At 45.0% G+C, this 18,323-nt stretch overlaps 1 protein-coding gene across 3 annotated transcripts; it reads left to right on the top strand.

Moving 5' to 3' along the window:
* Positions 1 to 359: 359 nt before the first annotated feature.
* On the top strand, positions 360 to 16,735 carry LOC115145245 (serine/arginine repetitive matrix protein 2-like). 3 transcript variants are annotated; one of them, XM_029686667.2, is made up of 13 exons: positions 360 to 594; positions 1,889 to 2,143; positions 2,745 to 2,840; positions 10,852 to 11,031; positions 11,152 to 11,241; positions 11,334 to 11,393; positions 11,866 to 11,979; positions 12,204 to 12,342; positions 12,502 to 14,342; positions 14,529 to 15,251; positions 15,372 to 15,443; positions 15,671 to 15,778; positions 16,101 to 16,735. In XM_029686667.2, the coding sequence occupies exons 2-13, from the start codon at positions 1,896 to 1,898 to the stop codon at positions 16,153 to 16,155; spliced, it is 3,726 nt and encodes a 1,241-aa protein (XP_029542527.2). In that variant the 5' UTR covers positions 360 to 594; positions 1,889 to 1,895; the 3' UTR covers positions 16,156 to 16,735. The 3 variants fall into 3 exon arrangements, with proteins under 3 accessions (XP_029542527.2, XP_029542526.2, XP_029542528.2); XM_029686666.2 differs by having other exon boundaries at positions 360 to 611; XM_029686668.2 differs by lacking the exon at positions 360 to 594 and adding an exon at positions 673 to 969.
* Positions 16,736 to 18,323: the final 1,588 nt, after the last annotated feature.

Below are 18,323 nucleotides of genomic sequence, written 5' to 3'. Positions count from 1 at the left end.
TAGGGCGGCGCACAATTGGCCAAAGCGTCGTTAGGTTTTGGCTGGGGTAGGCCGTCGGTTTAAATTTGAATTTGTTCTTAACTGACTTGCTTAGTTCAATAAAGGTTAAATAAATGTACCTTATTGTAAACAAGGTGGAAGGAATGCTGAAATTACAGATTGTGCCTTTAAATGAACAAAATAACCTGAAAATACAAGGGGGCTGTCATTCATGGCATGTACAATATGTCTTCACATTAGGCTACTCATACAGCAGATAAACTCATACTCAGGGTTGTTGTTACTTGTGTCATCAAGTCAACAAGGTGAAAAGTTTATACACCAATAGGTATAGTCGGCCATAAAACTTTGAAGAAGAAAATTATTAATGGGAAACATGGGAAATGTTGTTTAGACGCGGAGTCTGGGGTCGCCATCATCATGCGTGGTTTCCCCCCGATGTTCAGCCAGTGACGATATCAGCAGGCATTGGGTGTTTGTTTTACGAATAAGTACTAGAAGTAGATTTATTTTTTGTTTCTGTTGTCGTTTTATTTAGGCTTTTGCCAGTGTATTTGCTTCCCTTCATCGTCTCCGTTCGCGGGGATCTCATAGGTAACGTTCGCTATTTGGTTAGTATGCTAAATTGGCTTAATAGTTATTGCCAGCTACCATGCGAGGATAAAATATTTCGATATCTAACGTTAGCTAGCTGACAAAAAAAGATACAATGACCTGACTGCTGTCCAAATAATGTCAGATAACGTTACCTATATTGTTTTTGATGCATTCCACAAGTGTACAGCGCACGGTAGCTAGCTACGCTAGTTGCTAACTAGCCTATAATAGAAGGCCGATTTGGGCCAAAGTTTGGCCCGTAAGGCAAGGGGGCTCGTTAAGTCTCGGGTTCGATCACTGAGGGGTAAGGGCTCGCACAAGAAGTGTGTGTCAACGTCGTCATCTTTATAAGTGCAGTAACAAGCTAGTCAGGTAACGTTAACAGTTTAATTTCGACGTAATGCCCGTTAGTTATTTCGCTAGCTATTTCATTGTAGACGAACTACCGTAGCCGGTCATTTGTCCCTACTAATAGTTTAGTGCGTAGCTAAATAAGCTAGCTAGATAGCTATCTCAGTTTCTGACACATCTCATACTACTAACGTTAGCTAGCTAGGCTTGTTTCTCTTTCCTGCTGCGAAGTGTTGTGGTATGGTACGTTATAGTAGCTAGCTAGTTAGTTGGTTACCTAGAAATTGTGGGGTTCAAAGGCAGGTCACTGTTTTTTTTTTACTAAACCTTAGCTAGCTATCGGTGACTATATTCTGTTCTACTAAGGTAGCTGTTGCAACGTTAGCTAGCAATCTGTTTTATTTAAGAAGTAAACAATTTCAAATCTCAAATGTTTATCATAGATAAGCATTTGGGAGAATTTAAATGGTCATTGTCTTCCTGAATTAAAACATTATTGACCCCAACCTTGCCAACTAGTTTATTTATTTATAAGCTGTGTTTGACAGTGTGGCCCCAGTTTGGAATCTCTTCTATATCATCAATATGGTTTATAGGGGAGGGTTATTATAATTACCTATTTGTGCATTGTACCTACCCAATACACTCCCATTTTAGTATTTATTGGCATGCCTAACTCAATAGTGCATGGCTTAAGATACTATGACCAACATTTTTTTACAACAGCGTCGTGGTCAATTAATATTTTCAGTTTACTTCCTAAATTGACCCCAACCCTGGTCTGCCAGCCTAACTTGGTTGATTTTTGTGACCTGGTTGTAGGCTGTGTTTGTTTTGTTCGGGTCTGACTAATAGGCCTACTACCCTCAACCATTCCAGTTCCAATCATTTTAATACTCACACTTATCTGACCTTTGTCCTTTTCCCTCCCGGTCCACAGAGGAGCTATGTACAACGGCATTGGCCTGACCACGCCGCGAGGCAGCGGCACTAACGGCTATGTGCAGCGTAACCTGTCGAGCGTGCGTGCAAAGCGTCCACGGGACGAGCGCGGTGGCGAGCGGGACGAGAAGGACCGTGAGAGGCTGGAGAGCCAGCTGAACCGTCAGCCCAACGCAGAGATCCTGGAGCACCAGAGAAAGAGGCAGCTGGAGGTCAAGTGTGCAGAGCTGCAGGACATGATGGAAGAGCAGGGGTGAGAGAGAGCGAGCGAGGGATGGGTGGATAGGTGTAGGAGGGAGGGATGGGCAGACAGGGGGTGGGGTGGAAAGGAGAGAGGGGATTTAATTAAGCTGCCCCGGTTGCACTGGGCTATGGCCTGTCACGTGACCGGACGAAGCCGGTGAGGTAGGTGTGTCCTGCCCAAATTGAACGGTAATCTGCACCACTCTGTCTTATTGTCAACAATGCAGCATGTTGAGTTGTTTATAAATATAAAATATATGTTCACATTTTCAAACTAGTTTCCATTGGGAAGGCAGATGAAGCAATCACTTTCGTATGCGAACACAGAATCCTAAACATTACTCCACATGCTTAACCAACGTCACTTTTTTGGGGGAGGCGATGTTGGCCAGAGCGGGGCCCCTGGTTCAAGCCCGGGAAGCAGCCCGGTTCCAAAACGAATGCAATCACTTTTCGCCCAGTGCAAACTCCAGGCAGGCGGGCCATTTTAATCAAATCCCCTCAGAAGGGGATGTGGGGGACAGAGCTTTGGAGAGAAAGGGTGAAGATATGGGGTGCTGAAGGAGAGCGTTCGGTGTCTTAACTGCTGAGCCGTGTGTGTGTGTTGACAGGTACTCAGCTGAGGAGATTGAAGAGAAGGTGAACAGCTTCCGCATGATGCTGCAGGAGAAGCAGGAGCCGCCTTCAGCCCCTACCGAGAGACCATCGTAAGTACACACCACCACAGATCATTATAGAGTAGTGTGATCACTACGGACTAGTGACATTTCTACTGCAGACCACCACATGGCTGCACAAACTTTTAAATTAACTATTAAAGTTGTCAACTAAATCATCACAAGAGGAAGGTAGAATAGGTGGAGTATTGTTTATACACTCAATAAAATCTTAAAGCGTTTCTTAATAATGCGTTCAGCATTACTCTGTTATGGGCAACAAGGTAGTCAGCTGAAGCAACGTCAACAATCGAGGATATGTCAATAGAATGCTCCTTGGTAATAATCAGATCCAGAGTATGGCTGCGGTTATCGGTCGGCCCAGTAACATGTTGGATGAAGTCCATAAAGCTCAAAAGATTCAGAAATTCAATATCCTTGGAGTCGCTCTTTGTCAACATGATTATTCAAAAAGCACTCGCACATCTATCTTTTTTGCAGGTGCATGGTAACAGTTGAATAAAATGAGAGAAAAGAAGAAACTCGAACACTGCTCTTGATAGTATCAATGCTCTTTAACTTCTTGACGCAACCCATCCCGTTAGCGGGATAATTGTCATCAACAACCGCTGAATTGCAGAGTGCCACATTCAAATAATATTACTAAAAATATTTATATTCATGAAATCACAAGTGCAATATAGCAAAACACAGTTTAGGTTTTTGTTAATCCACCTGTCGTGTCAGATTTGGAAAATATGCTTTACAGCGAAAGCAATCCAAGCGTTTGTGTAAGTTTATCGATCACTAGACAAAACATTATGAACACCTAGCGTCAAAGTAGCTTGTTCACAAATCAGAAAGCAATAAAATTAATCGCTTATTAATCGCTTACCTTTGATCTTCAGATGTTTTCACTCACGAGACTCCCAAGCTAAGGAGCTTTACACAATAAATGTTATTTTGTTCCATAAAGATTATTTTTATATCCAAAATACCTCAGTTTGTTTGGCGCGTTATGTTCAGAAATCCACAGGCTCGAGCGGTCACGATAACGCAGACAAATTCCAAATAGTATCCGTAATGTCCACAGAAACATGTCAAACGTTGATATATTATCGATTATATATATCTCTTTTTCAGTAGGAGAGGGAGAGTCAATGGCTGCCCCACTGTGTTGCGGAAGCAAAACTCATGCGAACACCCAGCTATCCACTGATGCGATGTTATCTTTCTCGCTAATCTTTCAAAATAAAAGCCTGAAACTATGTCTAAAGACTGTTGACACCTTGAGGAAGCGATAGGAAAAGGAATCTGGTTGATATCCCTTTAAATGGAGCGAAGGCAGGCTATGGAACATGGAGCTTTCAAAATAGAAGCCACTTCCTGGTGTGATTTTCCCTCAGGTTTTCGCCTGCAATATCAGTTCTGTTATACTCACAGACAATATTTTGACAGTTTTGGAAACTTTAGTGTTTTCTATCCTAATCTGTCAATTCTAGCATATGGGCCTGAGAAATAGGCCTTTTACTTTGGGAACGTTATTGTTCCAAACATAAAAATAGTGCCCCCTAGCTGAAAAAGGTTAATAAGCTTTACATATCGGCCTCACGGCCTTCGTCAGCTTTTTCAACATGAATATTAAAATCACCCAACACTGATTTTGTCATAGTTTTCAAGGACAATAGTACAGAGAAATCGGTAAAGAAAGTGGGGCAGTACTTTGGTGGCCATGTTTTCTAACAGTCTCCAATCTATCAGACTGGTAGGAGATGAGTTTGTATAAACTCACTGGAAAGCAGATAAAGGAACATAAATTAGGTTGCTCGCAATAACCAAGTGGCCATTTCTTTGGGAGTTGATATGGTTTCCAAGTCCTCTATTGCTTATTCTAACAGGGACAACTGGAGTACTACCAGACCCTGTCTGTCAGTCTCTAAAACAGTTTGCGATGTTGCTGGAAATTGGAACCCCTGCGCTTAGGGGTAATCATATCTCTTTTAAAAAGAGCTGGTTGCACCCACAAAAATACATTCTTGTCATTGCAAAGTTTCTTCGGGTGCTCGTTTAGGGCAAAGAGTCGGCTGAAAAGTTCCAAACCCCTTCGGTAGCTCGGGAGGGGGCCAGAGAATTATCTAACCTGTGCCAGCGAGGGTCGTAAAGATAAACTCCTAAAATTAAGGTTATTTAAATGTTATGAATTTTCAACGCCGATACCAATTATTGGTGGACCAAAAAAAGCCAATAACGATTAATCTGCCGATTTTAAATAAAAAAATAAAAAAATAAAAAAATAAAAAATATATATATATATATTTTTTTAAATATATATATATTTTTTTGTTATAATAATGACAATTACAATGATACTGAATGAACACTTATTTTAACATAATATAATACATCAATAAAATCAATTTTGCCTCAAATAAATAATGAAACATGTTCAATTTGGTTTAATTAATTCAAAAACAAAGTGTTGGAGAAGAAAGGAAAAGTGCAATATGTGCCATGTAAGAAAGCTAACGTTTAAGTTCCTTGCTCAGAACATGAGAACATATGAAAGCTGGTGGTTCCTTTTAACATGAGTCTTCAATATTCCCAGGTAAGAAGTTTTAGGTTGTAGTTATTATAGGAATTATAGGACTATTTCTCTCTATACCATTTGTATTTCATATACCTTTTGACTATTGGATGTTCTTATAGGCACTATAGTATTGCCAGTGTAACAGTATAGCTTCCATCCCACTCCTCGCCCCTACCTGGGCTCGAATCAGGAACATATCGACAACAGCCACCCTCGAAGCAGCGTTCCCCTTGCTCTGCATGGGTAACAACTACTCCTAGTCTCAGAGCGAGTGACGTTTGAAACGCTATTAGCGCTCACCCCGCTAACTGGCTAGCCATTTCACATCGGTTACACCAGCCTAATCTCGGGAGTTGATAGGCTTGAAGTCATAAACAGCGCAATGCTTGAAGCATTGCGAAGAGCTGCTGGCAAAACGCACGAAAGTGCTGTTTGAATGAATGCTTACGAGCCTGCTGGTGCCTACCATCGCTCAGTCAGACTGTGCTATCAAATCATAGACTTAATTATAACATAATAACACACAGAAATACGAGCCTTAGGTCATTAATATGGTCGAATCCGGAAACTATCATTTCGAAAACAAAACGTTTATTCTTTCAGTGAAATACAGAACTGTTCCGTATTTTATCTAACGGATGGCATCCCTAAGTCTAAATATTGCTGTTACATTGCACAACCTTCAATGTTATGTCATAATTACGTAAAATTCTGGCAAATTAGTTCACAAAGAGCCAGGCGGCCCAAACTGTTGCATAAACCTTGACTCTGCGTGCAAAGAACGCAAGAGAAGTGACACAATTTCACCTGGTTAATATTGCCTGCTAACCTGGATTTCTTTTAGCTAAATATGCAGGTTTAAAAATATATTTCTGTGTATTGATTTAAAAAGGCATTGATGTTTATGGTTAGTTACATGTTGGAGCAAAGACAGTCCTTTTTCGCGAATGCGCACCGCATCGATTATATGCAACTCAGGACACGATAGATACACTAGTAATATCATCAACCATGTGTAGTTATAACTAGTGATTATGATTGTTGATTTTTTTTTTATAAGATCAGTTTAATGCTAGCTAGCAACTTACCTTGGCTTCTTACTGCATTCGCGTAACAGGCAGGCTCCTCATGAGGAGCGTTGGACTAGTTAACCGTAAAGTTGCAAGATTGAATCCCTGAGCTGACAAGGTAAAAATCTGTCATTCTGCCCCTGAACAAGGCAGTTAACCCACCGTTCCTAGGCCGTCATTGGAAATAAGAATGTGTTCTTAATTAACTTCTTATGGCTGCAATCCCGTTAACGGGAGCGATTTGACAACAGCCAGTCAAAGTGTAGGGCGCAATTTTCAAAACATCAAAAATCTCAAAATTAACATTCCTTAAACATACATGTCTCATACCATTTTAAAGCTATCCTTGTTGTTAATCCCACCAAAGTGTCCGATATCAAATATGCTTTTCAGCAAAAGCACTACAAACGATTGTTAGGTCTCCACCAAACCACAATAAGCACAGCCATTTTACAGCAAAATATAGCATTCACAAAAAACAGAAATGGAGATTAAATTAATCACTAACCTTGAATTATCTTCATCAGATGACATTCATAGGACTTCATGTTACACAATACATGCATGTTTTGTTTGATAAAGTTCATATTTATATAAAAAAAATCTGAGTTTCCATTGGCTATTTAGATTCACTAGTTCCAAAAACATCAAGTGATTTTTGCATAGCTACATCGTTTCAACAGAAATACTCATCATAAATGTAGATGATAATACAAGTTATACACATGGAATTATAGATATACCTCTCCTTAATGCAACCGCTGTGTCAGATTTCAAAAAACGTTTACGGAAAAAGCCAGCCATGCAATAATCTGAGACGGAGCTCAGAACAGAAGCCAAATTAGCCGCCATGTTGGAGTCAACAGAAACCAGAAAACGCATGATAAATGTTTCCTTACCTTTGATGAACTTCATCAGAATGCAGTCCTAGGAATCCCAGGTCCACAATAAATGCTTGATTTGTTTGAAAATGTCAGTTATTTGTGTCCAATTAGCTACTTTGGTTAGTGCGTTTGGTAAACAATTCCAAAGTCACAAAGCGCGTCCACTATAACGTGACGAAATGTCCAAAAGTTCCGTAACAGTCAGTAGAAACATGTCAAACGATGTACTGAATCAATCTTTAGAATGTTGTTTACATATATCTTGAATAACGTTCAAGAATTAGAATGACTTCAGATTTACATTTACATTTTTACATTTAAGTCATTTAGCAGACGCTCTTATCCAGAGCGACTTACAAATTGGTGCGTTCACCTTAAGACATCCAGTGGAACAGCCACTTTACAATAGTGCATCTAAATCTTTTAAGGGGGGGGGTGAGAAGGATTACTTTATCCTATCCTAGGTATTCCTGAAAGAGGTGGGGTTTCAGGTATCTCCGGAAGGTGGTGATTGACTCCGCTGTCCTGGCGTCGTGAGGGAGTTTGTTCCACCATTGGGGGGCCAGAGCAGCGAACAGTTTTGACTGGGCTGCGCGGGAACTGTACTTCCTCAGTGGTAGGGAGGCGAGCAGGCCAGAGGTGGATGAACGCAGTGCCCTTGTATGGGTGTAGGGCCTGATCAGAGCCTGGAGGTACTGAGGTGCCGTTCCCCTCACAGCTCCGTAGGCAAGCACCATAGTCTTGTAGCGGATGCGAGCTTCAACTGGAAGCCAGTGGAGAGAGCGGAGGAGCGGGGTGACGTGAGAGAACTTGGGAAGGTTGCACACCAGACGGGCTGCGGCGTTCTGGATGAGTTGTAGGGGTTTAATGGCACAGGCAGGGAGCCCAGCCAACAGCGAGTTGCAGTAATCCAGACGGGAGATGACAAGTGCCTGGATTAGGACCTGCGCTGCTTCCTGTGTGAGGCAGGGTCGTACTCTGCGGATGTTGTAGAGCATGAACCTACAAGAACGGGCCACCGCCTTGATGTTAGTTGAGAACGACAGGGTGTTGTCCAGGATCACGCCAAGGTTCTTAGCGCTCTGGGAGGAGGACACAATGGAGTTGTCAACCGTGATGGCGAGATCATGGAATGGGCAGTCCTTCCCCGGGAGGAAGAGCAGCTCCGTCTTGCCGAGGTTCAGCTTGAGGTGGTGATCCGTCATCCACACTGATATGTCTGCCAGACATGCAGAGATGCGATTCGCCACCTGGTCATCAGAAGGGGGAAAGGAGAAGATTAATTGTGTGTCGTCTGCATAGCAATGATAGGAGAGACCATGTGAGGTTATGACAGAGCCAAGTGACTTGGTGTATAGCGAGAATAGGAGAGGGCCTAGAACAGAGCCCTGGGGGACGCCAGTGGTGAGAGCGCGTGGTGAGGAGACAGATTCTCGCCACGCCACCTGGTAGGAGCGACCTGTCAGGTAGGACGCAATCCAAGCGTGGGCCGCGCCGGAGATGGTGGAGAGGAGGATCTGATGGTTCACAGTATCTAAGGCAGCCGATAGGTCTAGAAGGATGAGAGCAGAGGAGAGAGAGTTAGCTTTAGCAGTGCGGAGGGCCTCCGTGATACAGAGAAGAGCAGTCTCAGTTGAATGACTAGTCTTGAAACCTGACTGATTTGGATCAAGAAGGTCATTCTGAGAGAGATAGCGGGAGAGCTGGCCAAGGACGGCACGTTCAAGAGTTTTGGAGAGAAAAGAAAGAAGGGATACTGGTCTGTAGTTGTTGACATCGGAGGGATCGAGTGTAGGTTTTTTCAGAAGGGGTGCAACTCTCGCTCTCTTGAAGACAGAAGGGACGTAGCCAGCGGTCAGGGATGAGTTGATGAGCGAGGTGAGGTAAGGGAGAAGGTCTCCGGAAATGGTCTGGAGAAGAGAGGAGGGAATAGGGTCAAGCGGGCAGGTTGTTGGGCGGCCGGCCGTCACAAGACGCGAGATTTCATCTGGAGAGCGAGGGGAGAAAGAGGTCAGAGCACAGGGTAGGGCAGTGTGAGCAGAACCAGCGGTGTCGTTTGACTTCGCAAACGAGGATCGGATGTCGTCGACCTTCTTTTCAAAATGGTTGACGAAGTCATCTGCAGAGAGGGAGGAGGGGGGGAGGGGGAGGAGGATTCAGGAGGGAGGAGAAGGTGGCAAAGAGCTTCCTAGGGTTAGAGGCAGATGCTTGGAATTTAGAGTGGTAGAAAGTGGCTTTAGCAGCAGAGACAGAAGAGGAAAATGTAGAGAGGAGGGAGTGAAAGGATGCCAGGTCCGCAGGGAGGCGAGTTTTCCTCCATTTCCGCTCGGCTGCCCGGAACCCTGTTCTGTGAGCTCGCAATGAGTCGTCGAGCCACGGAGCAGGAGGGGAGGACCGAGCAGATGACCGGTGGAACGCAGGTCCTTCCCCTGTGAACGCGCATAGTGAAAGCATGGTCAACTCGTGGCAGTGGTGACTATTTCCTGTCTCATTCGACCCCCCCCCTTCACATTAGTCATCGGACAAAGTTCTATTGACTGTTGACATCTAGTGGAAGGCGTAGGAAGTAAAAACTCATCCATATCTCGCTGTAATTTCAATGAGCTTGGTTGAAAATCTGCCACTCCCAGAAAAAATACAAACAGGAAGTGGAATTTCTCATGTTTTTGCCTGCAAATATGAGTTATATTATATTCCGACATAATTCAAACAGTTTTAGAAACTTCAGAGTGTTTTCTATCCAATACTAATAATAATATGCATATATTAGCAACTGATACTGAGGAGCTGGCTGTTTACAATGGGCACCTTTTCATCCAAGCTACTCAATACTGCCCCTGCAGCCATAAAAAGTTAACTGACTTGCCTATATTTCCGATTGTTATGAAAACTTGAAATCGGCCCTAATTAATCGGGACAGATCTACGCCGCCCGACTCATAATTAGCTTTGCTATAGGAGGCATTTAAAACATATTTGGTTTGCCTGGGTTACAGCAAGGTTGGTGTACTTAGAAAGCAGATGTTTCTTTTCTCGCAGCCGAGCTAAGGAGGATCTCTTCCCTAAGATGTTTGATGGTGGTGCATTTACGGCAGATAAATCCCTGTCCATTTTCCAGTTCCACCTTCTCTTCATCTTGTGATTGTGTGGAAATCCATCTCACACCTGAAGCATTTGCGCCCAGCCATGAATGGAAACATTGGTGGGCTAGCACGGCCAACGTTTGCCTGCTTCGTTTTCATGATGGCTAGCAGCTAACTGGAATCCGGGACACGCATCACGAAATCAGTAGTAATACAAACTTTTAGCTATGATTTTTTTAAATGATTTAATCAAATATTTCATAACAGTGTACACTGTTCTGTTGTGCGCTCTGATGTCTGTTGCATGATGACGTGGCTCTTCCAACAGTTGCTGGCCATTGAACAAGGTGGTGAAACACCACTGTTCCTCTCTTTGGGGAGTAACCAAGCGTGACAATAATAGGACCTATTGAACAATGGTCCCCCCCCTCTCCTTCAGGGCGACAGAGACTCACGCCCTGGCTGCAGCCAATCAGCAGAAGAACGACCGGCTAAAGGCGGCGTTCGGCATCGCCACTGACTACGTAGACGGCTCCTCCTTCCACCCGGAACGCAAGGAGCGAGAGAAGGAGAAGAGGGAGCAGGAGAGGCTGGAGAAAGAGAAGCAGCAGAAATACGTGTGAGTCGAGGGGAGGGGGGGGGGGGGTTCTCCTAGCTAGACTTACTCGTGTAACTCTGATTTTCCTTTGTTTATCTGTTACTTACCATCTCTTTCTCTCCCCCTCCGTCTCTCTCTCAGGCTGGTAGAAGAGTCAGAGGACTCGGACTCACCAGCCCGAAAGCAGAGCCGTAAGAAGAAGAAAAGGAAGAAAAACAAGAACAGAGACAGGTGAGGGAAGGGAGAAAGTCCTATTTTGTGTGCATGCGTAAAAATAATGCATAGCTTGTTTGATTGACAGATCACTTTACTCTCTTCTTCAGCTCAGAGAGTCCCTCCCCCTCTCCTACACGGGTGAAAACTAAAAAGAGGAAAAAGAAAAGGTTTCCATAAATTTTTTCCCATTTTGCAGACAGTGAATGGATTTCATGTCCAGCGTAGTTTCATAACATTGGTATTGTTATTTCAGAATTATAGATATATAATTGTAGTGGATCAGAACCTCTTGTGTAAGGGATGTGCTAGCTTTTAGTTTGCTAGCGAGGACTCATACTTAGCACCTCTGAATGTAATTTGCCTACTGATTTTTACGTGGAGAATCACGTGAAAAAATTACATCTACAGCGGGCGTTCCCCCCCAAAACAAAGCATGCTGAACGATCAACAGACAAACGCTAGATTCACGTTCGGTGTGATGTGTGCGAGCCTTTTACCTTTTTCAGCTTAATGAACAGACTTTATTCTCTGTTCTAGGGACAGGCTAGAAAAAAAGGGTGACAAAGACAGGTGGGTCCTACAGAAAGTGGTTCATAGTGTGTGTGTGTACTAAAATACTTTGTTTGTTTTCCCTCTCAGCTCCTCAGACGAGAAGCAGGCGTCCAAGAAAAAACGCAAGAGAAATGAAAATGAGACTCCGCCCCAGGGTAAGACACGGCGCCATAGGAGTGGGTCCTCAAGCTCTGCTCACAGGTACTTCCGGGTCACCAGAGGTCATGACTCACAATTTGGGGTTGTAACTTCCCCTAAATTCCCAGATTTTCCACAAATCCTCGTTGGTGTTACCGAAAATGTGCAGCCCTACTTACATAGTTACTCAATTCCTAGTCATTCAATAACTTAAAAGTCACGGCAGAGTTTTGAGTTGCACCCCATGCTGTTTTTCCATCTCTCATGCCTTGTTTCCATTTGATCAGCCAATCCCCTCCCCTGCTGAGAGAGAGGCAGCAGAACCAGCCAGTCAAGAGAGCAGAAGAAGGGAGAAGGGGGCTGGCTCCTGACAGGAGGGGTTGTAGTCGTGAGGACGGGAGTCCACAGCGTCCAGGAGGCAGAGTGGTAAGACCACCTGTGATTGGTCCGGTGATCAGATCTCTACTATTTCAAAACCTTCTCTCCTGTTTTGTGACAATTTGGCATAATCAATGGCCTTCAGCACTCTCACTCATTCTCCTTTTCCCTCTCACCTCTCTCCTTACCTCCTTCTCTCCCTCTCAGAGATCTCCCAGGTATCACAGCTCCCCTGAACGCCGACCGAGGGCAAACAAGGAAAAGGAGAAGGAGCGACTGAAGGACAAAGAGAAAAAAAGAGAGAAGGAGCGTGAGAAAGTGAAGCCTACAAGAAAGAGACACGACTCCTCTTCCCCCTCTCCTCCTCGACTGGAACGAGAGAAAGCCAGGCGCTCCAGAAGTGGAGAGCGAGAGAAGGATAGAGGAAATCAGAGAACAATGCTGCAGAGGAGCAGAGACGACTCTTCATCCCCCTCTCCACCCCCGAAACAACCGGACACCAGGAAACAGAGGAGCGGAAAGGAGGACAAACCACAAAGACGAGACTCCTCTGTGTCTCCATCACGAGAAAAAGAGGGAGCAAGGAGTGGAGAGGGGGAGCGAGGAAAGGAAAGAAATGTCCCCCCCCGAGCCCCAGCTGACAGAGAGAGGGGGAGAGGGAATGAGAAAGGACCTCTCCCTAGTCGGAAAAGCGATGGAGGGAGGGGTAGAAACTCATCCCGCGACTCCACATCCCCTGTCCCTCAATCACCTCTCGCCAATGGACGACAGAAAGAAAGGGAGCGTGAGGGAAGGACAGAGAACGAGTGGAAACTGGAGGAGAGGGGTAAAGGGAGGGAGAGGGAATTGAATGAAGAGAGGCAGAAACAAGGTGAGCGGAGGAAGCAGGAGAGTGAAAGGGAAAAAGAGAGGGAGCGAGACCGAGATGGAGGGAGAGAGCGCGAGAGATCTGGCAGATTGTCTTCTACTCAACAACATCCGTCTATCTGTTTGTCTGAAGACCTCCCCGTGGAGCGAGTTGGGGAGAGGGGGACAGTCGAGAGGGAGCGAAAAAGACAAACTGAGGAGGACACCAGGCGGGAGAACAGAGACCAAAGCCTGTCGGAAAAGGAGCAAGACAAGGAGAAGCCGAAAGCGAAGGAAAGCAGCAGCAGTAGCAGCGGGAGTGATAGCGACAGTTCTTCCTCATCCTCCTCTGGCTCATCATCTTCTTCATCCTCCGACGAGGAAGAGCAGAAAAAAGGAACCATGGTGAAGAGCAGCCCGGCGAAGAAAGCCCTCCCCTCCCTCATCGCTCCTCCCGCCGTAGGTGCCGCCTTCCAGAGGTATCTGGCCAATGGGGACAGAGGGAGCGCTTCGGAGAGTGACGAACAGAGAGCTATAGGGAGAGAGAAGGAATGTGAGAGAACCGCAGGAGGGGACAGGGTCATGCTCTCTGAAAGGGAAAACCCGCCCCCTGCCGCCCAACGCCCCCCTGCTGCCGAACGCTCCCCCTCCACAGACAGAGAGAAGGAGCGAGGGAGGGGACAGGAGAGGTACAGCCCAACGGAGGTAGAGAGCTCCAGCCCTCCACCCTCTCCTCCCAGAAGAGGAGCCCCCCAAGGCAGAGGCGAGAGGTACGCCCCCACTGAAGTGGAAAGAGAAAAGGAGCGGGAGAAGGAGAGAGAGGGAGGGGTGAAGAGCCAGGCCAGGAGGGCAGAGAGGCACAGCCCCTCTGAGCAGGAGTGGGAGAGGAAGAGGGCGCCCTCTCCAAAAGCCCCCGCAATAGCAGTTGTCCCGCGGCCCTCCCCCTCGCCGCACCCCCCACGGCAGTACCAGGACCCCCAATCACTCCCCAGCCCTCGACGACAAGCCAGCACCCGGAGAGCCTCTCCTCCTACCCGCTCCCCGACTCGCGCCTACGCACCACGGCGGAGCCGCAGCCGGGAGCTAGAGCACAACCGAGAGAGGCAGAGAGCGAGGGATAGAGGGAGGAGGGATTGCTCCAGAGACAGAGGAGCCAGGAGGAGCAGGTCGAGGAGCCCCAGAAGACGCAGTCCCCTCTACAGGTACGACCAGGACCTATTCACAACAAATCAAACACATCTCAACTATACACACATCAAACATCACACAGCAACTTCCTGTGTACATAAATCAATAATAACTCAATTCAAATCTGCCAAGACCTCAGAATGCCAAACCAGATTCTAAATTGTTTATTTAATTTGTGTATTTATTTTCTCGTCCCTCAGGTCTCGGCGATCCCCCTCTCCCATTCGAGGAAGTAGAAGCAGCCTCTCGCTATCCAGAGAAAGGCGGAGAGACCAGGAGAGAGAGAAGAATAGAGAGCTGGAGAGGGCGAGGGAAAAAGAGCGGCAACGTGAAAAAGAGCAAGAGAGGCGAGAGCGTCAACCTATTAAAGAAGTCCCCCCACCCCGTCGCGCTTCCTCTTCTGGTTCTTCTTCCTCATCCCCCTCTCCGGCCCGAGAGAGGAAGGAGCTGCCTGTAGAAAAAGTGATGAAGCCAACGGTGGAGAAAGACCGAAGAAGTGATAGAGACGAACGAGAGAAAGGGGGAGACGGAGGAAGGAAGGCTCGTTCCATACCCTCACCGCTCCACTCCAAGGAGACCAGTCCCCTTCCCAGCCAATCAGATATCAAAGCCCACCCCAAAGAAACACGTCACTCTGACCCACCCCACTTCAGGTCGCCACAGGCCCTCAGCCATTCAGAGACCAGAGTATCTCTACGAGACACCTCGAGGACCCAATCTCCTCTCCCCTCACGCGGCGCTACCGATCCCTCAGACCGACCAGTCAGGAGGACTGAAAACGGTGTGAGCGAGAAGGGGGCCGAAGAGAAAAAGAAAGGAAAGTTAGGCAGCCCCAGCTCTTCATCATCATCTTCTTCTTCTTCCTCCTCCTCATCATCCTCTTCATCAGACAGTTCTGACTCTGATGCAGAGCAAGGAAAAGCGTAAGGAGGGGTGTTAAATGATTGCCATGTTTTACATTTGGATCACATTGTGGATAGAAATGCCATAAATGGAGCTGACATGATTCCTCTCTTTACAATATCTCCCTCTCTCTCTCCCAGAGGTGACAGGATAACGGCTGCCCATAGCTCCTCCTCCTCCTCTTCTGAAAGTGAGAAGGAAGACAAAAAGTGGTAACCAAAAAGACTAGGACCACCAGAATTGATGTTGATATAATGTTAACTATTTGTCATAGATCTATTATTTCCATTGGTTCTTGACCCAGAACTCATATAATGTAATGTTTCTAGTTATGGAAATGACAATATTATCTATTACCTAATGTTATTCAAAAAGTCTGGAATATTTCTGTAACATACAGGAACCAGTTGATATTTGACACCTCTGTCATCTTTTCCAGCCCAGCGCCACCTCAAAGAGTGCCAGCTGATTCGCTGAGAGACTCTCGCTCCCTCAGCTACTCTCCACCCAGACAGAGGCGACCTGCACATTCTCCACCCACCCGCAGGTCAGTAGTCAACTAGCCAATTTGAAGGCAAACATATTTTTCTGTGTTCCTATAGGACAAAACAGACTAATCTTTAATGATTGACTCCAACAGAAGGTACAGGTTTTGAGAAATAAAGTACATGTAAATGTACTTGCTACAACAGGTGATTTTCACCTTGCCATCTTAAGATGTATGCACTAATTGTCCGTCGCTCTGTATAAGAAGTCTGCTAAATGACTGAAATGTAAACACACTATTCTAGCAACTACTGTGTATGTAAATAATTCTTGTGGAGTTATCAGTACTGATTGTATTGGGTTATTCTCCCCCTCTTTTCTAGGAGTGGCAGCAGACAGTCCCCAAGCCGATCGCCAAGCAGTAGGAGAAGAAAATGATCCTTCGCTCTGAAGTGTAACTGCCACTTTCCCTCCCCCTTCATCCATCCAAACACTTCTGGGCTGGATTGAACTGGACTGTATCATTTGGATATTAATGGGAGGGGAAGTTAAGGACATTTGATCTGTGAATGACTGAGTGAATTAAGCTTGGTTGTTGATTCTGTGGCACCACAGGAAGAAAACGTTGGCAGAATTTGAAACCCAACAGAGACCAAGAGGTCTGCTTTTAGTCAAGGGGTTTTGTACATTTTGTTTTATGCTGTACTGTAAGGAAGAAATGTAACTGTAAATGGTAGGTGGAAGAGCCCATGGTAGGAAAGTTAAGCACAGAAGCTTTCCAGACTCAAAACACTGTGTGCACACCCACACAGTCCTATTCAATTATCTCAAAACAACAAAGTAACGTTCACTGTGCATTTTCTTCCCCTCTGTATTTGTGTTGATCAACATGTAGATATGACCCATCTGTGTTTTGGTTATCGCTGAATTATGTGATGTTTCCATGTTGATTAGAAACTGCAACTCATGGTTTGTTTCTCTTTGAAAATAATGAATAATAATAAAAAGTTGTATCATTTGTGTTGGCAGTGATTAATTTTCAACCATTCAATTGTTTGTAAGTAATCTCTGCAACATTGAACAAAAATGTTGTGCCATTAAATGCGGATTCATTTGTATGTAAAAACAAGTGCAATCACTAACCAGGTTTCCATCCAACCTTTTTATTCGAGTAAAGTACATGACAGGCCTGATGGAAACAACAGTTTTTGGTAAACTTTCCAAGTGTAGTGGGAACGCTTTTATGCACAAATATGGATATATCTAAGTAAACTTGGGAGTCAGGAGAACGTGTTGTCGGCTCGCTACGACTAGTCGCAATCATCGCGCAGGGTGTAATTGCGGCATGCAATTCTGGGCATGTACAGGAAACCCTCTATTTAGGTTTGTCCATTTTTAATATTGGACAGGCGGGGGCAGTACAGTTAATGCACAATAACGTTGGATGCCAGCCACCGCTAAACTCCATAGGAGTGCACTGTTCTCGCAGCAGTAGGGGGGGTGATGAAGGTCATAAATAATACTCGTGAAGCTACTGATACCTCTCACGAAGTCACCTAAAGTACCGCCATGAATTAACATCGACTGTCAAAGGAGACAAGTTTTTTTTTTCTAAGGGGTCAAACTTCCGACACGTTCACGTCCTGTAGACGTAGCGTTCACGTCGCATAACGTGTCAGTTTGGGTGTAAGTTCATGGACGATCTTACCGTGAACGCCTTAACGTCTACATGTGTTCTTGATCACGTGTTAGTTTAGTTTATTATTAAAGATCTCACCATTAACCATGTATATGATTTTGCAAAAAATATATATTAATTGCCAGAGTAATCTAATCAATTTGTCATAAATAAACACCAATTTGTAAGTCGCTCTGGATAAGAGCGTCTGCTAAATGACTTAAATGTAATGTAAATGTAATTTCATTAGCCCTTCATTACCAATTTCCTCATTAGCAATTATATTATTTTAGCTAAATCGACAATCACCTCAATACAAAAATGATTAGGCTAGTTGATATCACAGCCAGCCACCATTACTGTGTAGATATGCCTATTTCTCACATCAATACAGACACAAGGGCTCCTTTGTTGGAGGTAGCCCTACTCAGAAACAAGAGGTAGCCTTGGTCTCCTAGTGGCGCATTAAAAACAATTTGGAAGTCAGCAATCTCTGACTTCCGACTTCAGTGCGTTCAAGACAACTGGGAACTCTGGAGAAAAAGGAAAAACGAGCTACCTGGGATTTAAAAACATGTTTTTAACAGTCATCCAACTCGGAATTCCAATTCAGAAACTCTGGCATCTTTCTCTGATTTGACCTCTTTTTCCCCACTTCCCAGTTTACTGGATTAACAGACACAATCACTGGCACCATGCAATCCTTAGGCTATACATATATGTGGAGATGTCTTATGGTTAAAAGCAGGGTTCGAATTGAGGGAGTATGTGATACTGTTTATGATATCTGGAAATGTGCATGTACATCCTGGCCCATCTACTGTAGCTAGCCCCAATTCTGACTTGTGCTCTGATATCGGCTTCACTGATTTCTGCTCTCTTCAAAGCCTGGGTTTTCTGCACGTTAACACTAGAAGCTTATTATGTC

This window comes from Oncorhynchus nerka, linkage group LG17, assembly GCF_034236695.1.
Source record: "Oncorhynchus nerka isolate Pitt River linkage group LG17, Oner_Uvic_2.0, whole genome shotgun sequence".
NCBI lineage: Eukaryota > Metazoa > Chordata > Actinopteri > Salmoniformes > Salmonidae > Oncorhynchus > Oncorhynchus nerka.
This window is presented reverse-complemented; position numbering and strand designations above follow the sequence as displayed.